At 41.7% G+C, this 10000-nt stretch overlaps 1 protein-coding gene across 1 annotated transcript in view; it reads right to left on the bottom strand.

The window, feature by feature from the left end:
* LOC115828538 (connector enhancer of kinase suppressor of ras 2) overlaps positions 1-10000 on the bottom strand; it is a 45426-nt gene that overhangs the window by 6574 nt on the left and 28852 nt on the right. The window contains exons 11-17 of the mRNA XM_030792560.1: positions 6684-6841; positions 6446-6526; positions 5432-5652; positions 2387-2421; positions 715-757; positions 481-529; positions 1-27 (exon numbers count right to left, since the gene is read on the bottom strand). The exon at positions 1-27 is cut by the window's left edge and continues 146 nt beyond it. Of these exons, the coding sequence (XP_030648420.1) occupies positions 1-27; positions 481-529; positions 715-757; positions 2387-2421; positions 5432-5652; positions 6446-6526; positions 6684-6841 (614 nt within the window). The remainder of the gene's footprint in view (positions 28-480; positions 530-714; positions 758-2386; positions 2422-5431; positions 5653-6445; positions 6527-6683; positions 6842-10000) is intronic.

Raw genomic sequence — 10000 nt, forward strand, 5'->3', positions numbered from 1 at the left:
GCCTCCTACTGGCACTGCTCAGAGAGCCTGCAGCCAAACACAGCCAAACACAGTCACACACAGTCACACAGAATCCCACACAGTCACAGACAGAGTCACAAAGATACACATACACATACAGCCAAACACACACAAACACAGTCACATACATGCAGTCAAACACAAACACACAGAGTCACAAAGATACACATACACACACAATCACACACGTACAGTCAAGCACACACACCTACAGTCAAATACAGTCACACACAAACAGTCATACACATACAGTCAAACACAGTCACACACATACAGTCAAACACACACAAACAGAGTCATTCACACAGTCACACACTTACAGTTAAACACAGTCATGCACAGAGTCACAAAGATACACATACACACACAGTCACACACACACACACACAGTAACACACATACAGTAAAACACAGTCACACAGTCATGCAAACATGCTCCCTGACTTCAGTCTTTCTTACCTTTAGTCTTCTTCTTAGTCTTGGTTCTTAAAGAAGCATAATGCACTGACTATAACAGAGAAGAGAGGAAATGTGATTCAACAAACACACACACACACACACACGCACACGCACACGCACACGCACACGCACACAAGATATGAACAGAGGTGTCAAGAAACATGAGTAATACTATACACCAGTGAAGTGTAAGAGAGAGAGAGAGAGAGAGAGAGAGAGAGAGAGAGAGCTTACCTTCCTCATGGATGCTTGTCTGTCGACAGCAGAGTTTGCATACCTGGGAAGGAAGAGAAAGTTTTAGAGTATGTATAGAGAGGATATGAGCTCACATTTTATTCCTAACTGTCTGGAATCATCGGCAAGCAGCGCAGTCAACCCACAGGTCATGTGACAGGAAGTGGACAAGAATAAGAGAAAAACATGCCACTTTCACATCAGTCACACTTATGTCACAAATGTCACATGGCAACCTGTGTAACCACCTTTTTTCTCTTCAGACACAGGCCTATGTCAGCACCTTTCTACCACAGTCTCAGATTAATACCATTACCACAGTCTTATTTCATTAACAGTCAAAGACCCTTATCACAGGAACAATTTCCTCTCCGGTCCACAGCCTCTTGACACATTCTTTATGTGAACTCTCAGTGGCTCTGTGCTTGGTTTGTCTTCTGCTCGTCATGGAAGTGCATAAAAGCATCTACTACATGAATAACTGTGATGTCAGTGTATCCTCAGTCTTACCCGAAAAGACTTTACAAATTCACTGATTGAACTGAATCTAATTAAACGCACAAACTTCCCTCCTGTTCCAACTGTCTCCAGATCAGGTTCACAAATTCACTGACTGAACTGAATCCAACTAATGTTATAAAGTTTTCTTGTGTTCCAACTGCTTCCAGATCAGTTCACAAATTCACTGACTGAGTTGAGTCTAATTAATGTTACAGACTTCCCTTGTGTTCCAGTTGTCTCCAGATCAGCTCAACTCTGAGGTTCTACAGTGCACCTTTCTCTAGTTTACAATGTCAATTATTCTTTTTTTTTAATGCAAACCTGACTGTTCAGTTTCCTGAATGTTTTTAGCAGCTTCACGGTGTCCAAACACAGTTACGTTGGCCTTAATGCCTTAAACGGTTTCTAAACATTGCTTTATATATCACAGATATGTAATGTTAGAAGAATGGTGATTTGTATTTGAAGTGAAGGGACCGGTAGTGTTTGCTGAGGTTTCGTGATCCGGGCTCTGAGCATCATTATGGAAACTGCAGAGGTGTTGCCATCAAAAAACATGAGCTTCACCTGTGCCTCTCACCAGTTACAGAAAAACAGTCGCAGAAGTTGCATGTGGACTGCGGTTTGTGAGTTCAGCTCTTTGTCCTCCCTGTTTGAGTGAGAGAGTAAAAACCAATGCACTGCAATCGCCCTTTACTTCAAACACATTCTCATCAGGCTCTGAGCAATAACTGGAAAAACCTTCTGAAACCCAGAACTCTGGGGGTTCGAAGCCTTTTCCACAAGAGAGAGACTAAGGAGATGTGAGAGAAATGAAAGATGGATACGCTTTACGCCAAATTCCATCTGTCTGTGACGCCTGCCACTGTCAACACTCATGTTTGAATTATTTTTGAGGAGACAAAATGTAAAGAGTTTAATATATAAACACACAAATACACATCCAACCCAAAAGCCCAACAGTTCACAAACATTCCCCATCTAAAACTCCAGCTGTTCACAAACATTCCCCATCTAAAACTCCAGCTGTTCACAAACATTCCCCATCTAAAACTTCAACGATTCACAAACATTCCCCATCCAAAACTTCAACGATTCACAAACATTCCCCATCCAAAACTTCAACGATTCTCAAACATTCCCCATCTCAAACTTCAACGATTCTACTCACCGGTCTGTGTCAGCTCTAAGTGTGTCAGCACCTCTCTGTGAGAAAGGACAAGACAGGAGGAGGTACAAAGAGAGAGAGAGAGAGAAGGAGGGAGAGAGAGAGAGAGAGAAACAGATGTTCTTTAGAACAGTTTCCTGTACCTGAGTGGTGAACTGAAATTGTGGTTACTGAGTGCACAGAGAACTAAGCCTGAATGTTAATGTGTGTGTGTGTGTGTGTGTGTGAGAGAGAGAGAGAGAGAGAGAGAGAGAGAGAGAGAGAGAGAGAGAGAAAGGGAGACAAAGAACCAGATTAACAGCAGCTAATGCTAATAAGCATAATCAGCCTCAGCAGAGTGACGTCTTCACTCAGAGAGTCTGACCACACCAAATTATGAATCATCAAAGAGGCTAACGCCTAACTCATTAAAGCAAAACAACAAAATCTCACAGCAAACTTCAATCCTCTGTGGTCCTTAATACACTATACCCAGTGACAGACTACATGGCCACAGTCGACCCATAACAGACTAACACATGGCAATGACACTCTACAGACTCAGAGAGCTCAGACTAGGCCTGAGAGACTTGCAAAGACGGACCTGACCATAGAGATAAACACAGGCAGACCTGACCATAGAGATAAACACAGGCAGACCTGACCATAGAGATAAACACAGGCAGACCTGACCATAGAGATAAACACAGGCAGACCTGACCATAGAGATAAACACAGACAGACCTGACCATAGAGATAAACACAGGCAGACCTGGCCATAGAGATAAACACAGGCAGACCTGACTATAGAGATAAACACAGACAGACCTGACCATAGAGATAAACACAGACAGACCTGACCATAGAGATAAACACAGACAGACCTGACCATAGAGATAAACACAGGCAGACCTGGCCATAGAGATAAACACAGGCAGACCTGGCCATAGAGATAAACACAGGCAGACCTGACCATAGAGATAAACACAGGCAGACCTGGCCATAGAGATAAACACAGGCAGACCTGACCATAAAGATAAACACAGACAGACCAGGCCATAAAGATAATCAAACAGGGATTCACACAGGTAGGCCTGTCTAAAGAGATAATCAGACAGACCTGACTACAGAAATAAACACAGACAGACTAGGCCATAGAGATAAACACAGACAGACCTGGCTATAGAGATAAACACAGACAGACCTGGCTATAGAGATAAACACAGACAGACTAGGCCATAGAGATAAACACAGGCAGACCTGACCATAAAGATAAACACAGACAGACCCGGCTATAGAGATAAACACAGACAGACTCGGCTATAGACATAAACACAGACAGACCTGGCCATAGAGATTAACACAGACAGACCTGGCTATAGAGATAAACACAGACAGACCAGGCCATAGAGATAAACACAGACAGACTTGGCCATAGAGAAAAACACAGACAGGCTTGGCTGCTAAGAGAGGACAGGCTGTAGTCTCACTGCAGCCAGGGAGTGGTGAAGACACAGATGCGCTTTTTTACCGAGTTATCTTTAACCTCCAACAAATACAATAAAATAAGGAACAAAATCTCTCCGACACTGAAAGAGACCTATGTGAAACTGCCCACACAGTATGCAAACACCTGCTTTGCGGGGAGAAAACTCTCCACAGTGACACACACACATGCACACATGCTGCTGGGTGTGTATAGAGTTCTGGTTTTAAAGAGCTTGTGTCCTAAGTGTTGGGGAGAAAATAAAGAAAGATATCAGTGTGTGTTTTGGAAGAAAATAAAGAGAGATATCAGTGTGTGTTTGAGAGAAAATAAAGAGAGATATCAGTGTGTGTTTGAGAGAAAATAAAGAGAGATATCAGTGTGTGTTTGAGAGAAAATAAAGAGAGATATCAGTGTGTGTTTCGGAAGAAAATAAAGAGAGATATCAGTGTGTGTTTGAGAGAAAATAAAGAGAGATATCAGTGTGTGTTTGAGAGAAAATAAAGAGAGATATCAGTGTGTGTTTGAGAGAGAAGGAACGATGAAGTCTCCTGCTGATTTTGGAAATTTCAAACTAAGTTTGAACTGATTTTTGTCTGTATAGTTGTGCTGAAGTGACACGGTTACATTAGTGACTGTGTTATTGGCATGGTAAAGGTTACAGTTAATTTAGTGATTGTGTTATGGACATGGTAAAGGTTACAGTTAATTTAGTGACTGTGTTATGGACATGGTAAAGGTTATAGTTAATTTAGTGACTGTGTTATGGACATGGTAAAGGTTTTGGTTAATTTAGTGACTGTGTTATGGACATGGTAAATGTTACAGTTAATTTAGTGATTGTATTATGGACATGGTAAAGGTTACAGTTAATTTAGTGACTGTGTTATGGACATGGTAAAGGTTACAGTTAATTTAGTGACTGTGTTATGGACATGGTAAAGGTTGTGGTTAATTTAGTGACTGTGTTATGGACATGGTAAAGGTTGTGGTTAATTTAGTGACTGTGTTATGGACATGGTAAAGGTTGTGGTTAATTTAGTGATTGTGTTATGGACATGGTAAAGGTTACAGTTAATTTAGTGACTGTGTTATGGACATGGTAAAGGTTACAGTTAATTTAGTGATTGTGTTATGGACATGGTAAAGGTTTTGGTTAATTTAGTGACTGTGTTATGGACATGGTAAAGGTTACAGTTAATTTAGTGACTGTGTTATGGACATGGTAAAGATTTTGGTTAATTTAGTGATTGTGTTATGGACATGGTAAAGGTTACAGTTAATTTAGTGACTGTGTTATGGACATGGTAAAGGTTATAGTTAATTTAGTGACTGTGTTATGGACATGGTAAAGGTTACAGTTAATTTAGTGACTGTGTTATGGACATGGTAAAGGTTGTGGTTAATTTAGTGATTGTGTTATGGACATGGTAAAGGTTTTGGTTAATTTAGTGACTGTGTTATGGACATGGTAAAGGTTATAGTTAATTTAGTGATTGTGTTATGGACATGGTAAAGGTTATAGTTAATTTAGTGACTGTGTTATGGACATGGTAAAGCTTATGATTAATTTAGTGACTGACATGATAATGGGGCACAGTGCTGGAGTCAGGCAGTGGGTAGGGCAGCCCCTCAGGGGGTCCTGAATCCAGGCGTATGGGAGGGGCCAGCAGAGAAGGACTACTGGGATTACGACTCTTCTTCCTGGAGCGCCGACCCGTGGCACGCTGGGAAAAATCTCCCTCTTCCTGTATCACCAAAATCCTGTCATCACTTAGGAAGTGCAAGAGAGAGGAGTCTGAATCTGAGAGAGAGAGAGAGAGAGAGAGAGAGAGAGAGAAAGACCTTACCTCTGCTGTGTAATTAAATGAACTATTTAAATGAACTATTAAATGAACTGAGCATTTCATAGAGAAAAGCAGAGAAGGAAAGAGGGGTGAGGGGTGAGGGAGTGTGAAGGGTGTTTGCTCCATTTTCTTTCACCTACACAAGTTTCTTTTCCCTGAATGGTATTACCCTGAATTCCACTTTATCAGTCTCTGAGTGTGTGTGCGTGTGTGTGTGTGTGTATGTATGTGTGTGCATCTGTGTGTGTCTGTATGCATGTTTGTGCTGTGTGTGTGTGTGTGTGTGTGTGTGGCTTATGTGGTTCGCTGTCTCAGTTTCCTCTTATCTAAGAGCTAAATATAATCCTCTCTGTCTCCCACTCATTCTCAGTACGGTTCTAATGCTGATTTCCATCAGACTCATAAACTCAGCAAACAGTACACCACTCACCCACTAATTCAACTTTTTACCTCATTTTTAATAATGTCCAACCAATTTTACTGGAATAACTTTTTAAATGAACACTAAACCAGGACTGTTCTCTGCTGACATCACTGCTAATCATGTGATTTAGGACAAAAAAAATCAAAATGAAGAACCTGGAAGTTACATTGTGCACATAAACAAAATGAAAAAATATATTTCTAAAAAAATAAATGGATCGAATAAGTAAAACCTATAATGACATCCAAATAATAAAATGAAATGTAATCATTTCAAATGAACTCAACAATAAAAAACATGAAGTAGTAAGATTCCTCCACACACACCTCTGCTTCCACGCTTATACACCCCTGACTCCTGTGGTTCCGTCAGCCACTCTGTCACCATGGAGACCTGTCGATGGTCACCTGAAAGAGGTGCATCAAACTGTTACAGTGCGTGCGTGCGTGTGTGTGTATGTGTACTCCTTGCATGTGTGTACGCGTGTTGGTGTGTGGTGTATATGTGTATGTGTGCATGTGCATGTGTGTGTGTGTGTCTGTACGAGTGAATGTGTTTGCTGACCGTGTGTAGGTGTCCGGTCACGGCGGCGTAGACCTGTGTTTCTGCCTGTGTCGTCCTCCAGCAGGGGGAAGTATGGCCCCCCCTCCTGATCCACATAGCAGCCTGGAGACTCTGACCCCCCAAAAACACCGAAACCCCCCCTGTCCATCTCATCCTCCCTGAGACAGGAGAGGGAGACAGAGAGAGAGAGAGAGATTAGTAATTCAGTATTTTATTGCAGAATTTAAAAACAGAACTGTGTAAAAGAAGAGTTCTTTCTTGTGTGTGTGTGTGTGTGTGTACTCCTGGAGAAGACCGGGAGCCTATGGCATGTGTAAGTGGTCTGTCTTTTGTTGTCTTGTTTTTTCTCTCTGTGACGGACAGCTCCAGGTGTCTGCTTCAAAAATTCCATGTTTTTGTATTGGCTTCTTTTTCTTTCAGTCAGACAATGTTGTGGGCGGGACTCCAAACACTTGCACCCACCAGCCAGCGCATGAGCAGTCAAGAGGTGAATTCCCCTAGTGGGCCCACTCCTCAGTAAAAGTATGCCACAAGTTTCTTCACTCACCACTTCAAAACACAATCCACTTTAAAAACTATTAAACTCTAACCCTGTCTCACTGCACTGTGCGCTGTACAAACGGACAGAGTGGGTGTAAAAGAGCAGTTTATATTACACAGTAAACAACACCAACACAGTAAACAACACCAACACAGTAAACAACACCAACACAGTAAACAACACCAACACACCGGGAAAGGACATGTTAAAGAAGTGGATCTGATGTGAAGGTGCACAGAGAGGACAGATACAGAGAGAGGGCAGATACAGTGAGTGGACAGATACAGTGAGTGGACAGATACAGAGAGAGGACAGATACAGAGAGAGGACAGATACAGTGAGAGGACAGATACAGAGAGAGGACAGATACAGAGAGAGGGCAGATACAGTGAGTGGACAGATACAGTGAGTGGACAGATACAGTGAGTGGACAGATACAGTGAGAGGACAGATACAGAGAGAGGACAGATACAGAGAGAGGGCAGATACAGTGAGTGGACAGATACAGTGAGAGGACAGATACAGTGAGAGGACAGATACAGAGAGAGGACAGATACAGAGAGAGGGCAGATACAGTGAGTGGACAGATACAGTGAGTGGACAGATACAGTGAGAGGACAGATACAGAGAGAGGACAGATAAAGAGAGAGGACAGATACAGTGAGAGGACAGATACAGAGAGAGGACAGATAAAGAGAGAGGACAGATACAGTGAGAGGACAGATACAGAGAGAGGGCAGATACAGTGAGTGGACAGATACAGTGAGAGGACAGATACAGTGAGAGGACAGATAAAGAGAGAGGACAGATACAGTGTGAGGACAGATACAGAGAGAGGGCAGATACAGTGAGTGGACAGATACAGTGAGAGGACAGATACAGAGAGAGGGCAGATACAGTGAGTGGACAGATACAGTGAGAGGACAGATACAGAGAGAGGACAGATACAGTGAGAGGACAGATACAGAGAGAGGACAGATACAGTGAGAGGACAGATACAGTGAGTGGACAGATACAGTGAGAGGACAGATACACTGAAGTGCTTGTATGACTTCAGACCAGACTAATCAACATGCATGACCAAAACAACTCTAACAACAGTTCTCACTCAGAAAGCACACTGACCTAAACAACACTAACAACAGTTCTCACTCATAACACACTGACCTAAACAACACTAACAGTTCCCACTCATAACACACTGACCTAAACAACACTAACAACAGTTCTCACTCATAACACACTGACCTAAACAACACTAACAGTTCCCACTCATAACACACTGACCTAAACAACACTAACAACAGTTCTCACTCATAACACACTGACCTAAACAACACTAACAGTTCCCACTCATAACACACTGACCTAAACAACACTAACAACAGTTCTCACTCATAACACACTGACCTAAACAACACTAACAACAGTTCTCACTCATAACACACTGACCTAAACAACACTAACAACAATTCTCACTCATAACACACTGACCTTAACAACACTCACAACAGTTCTCACTCATAACACACTGACCTAAACAACACTAACAACAGTTCTCACTCATAACACACTGACCTTAACAACACTCACAACAGTTCTCACTCATAACACACTGACCTAAACAACACTAAAAACAGTTCTCACTCATAACACACTGACCTAAACAACACTAACAACAGTTCTCACTCATAACACACTGACCTAAACAACACTAACAACAGTTCTCACTCATAACACACTGACCTAAACAACACTCACAACAGTTCTCACTCATAACACACTGACCTAAACAACACTAACAACAGTTCTCACTCATAACGCACTGACCTTAACAACACTAACAACAGTTCTCACTCATAACACACTGACCTTAACAACACTCACAACAGTTCTCACTCATAACACACTGACCTAAACAACACTAACAACAGTTCTCACTCAGAAAGCTCACTGACCTAAACAACACTAACAACAGTTCTCACTCATAACACACTGACCTAAACAACACTAACAGTTCCCACTCATAACACACTGACCTTAACAACACTCACAACAGTTCTCACTCATAACACACTGACCTAAACAACACTCACAACAGTTCTCACTCATAACACACTGACCTAAACAACACTAACAACAGTTCTCACTCATAACACACTGACCTTAACAACACTAACAACAGTTCTCACTCAGAAAGCACACTGACCTAAACAACACAAACAACAGTTCTCACTCATAACACACTGACCTAAACAACACTAACAGTTCCCACTCATAACACACTGACCTAAACAACACTAACAACAGTTCTCACTCATAACACACTGACCTAAACAACACTAACAACAGTTCTCACTCATAACACACTGACCTAAACAACACTAACAACAGTTCTCACTCATAACACACTGACCTAAACAACACTAACAACAGTTCTCACTCAGAAAGCACACGGACCTAAACAACACAAACAACAGTTCTCACTCATAACACACTGACCTAAACAACACTCACAACAGTTCTCACTCATAACACACTGACCTTAACAACACTCACAACAGTTCTCACTCATAACACACTGACCTAAACAACACTAAAAACAGTTCTCACTCATAACACACTGACCTAAACAACACTAACAACAGTTCTCACTCAGAAAGCACACGGACCTAAACAACACTCACAACAGGGAACTTTACACAAATGATGAACTTTAATCTTTGAAGTATGAATGATTTTTCACATAAATCATTATTTCATTATAGAATAGGAA

The sequence above is a fragment of the Chanos chanos genome, chromosome 15 (assembly GCF_902362185.1).
Source record: "Chanos chanos chromosome 15, fChaCha1.1, whole genome shotgun sequence".
Taxonomy (NCBI): Eukaryota; Metazoa; Chordata; class Actinopteri; order Gonorynchiformes; family Chanidae; genus Chanos; species Chanos chanos.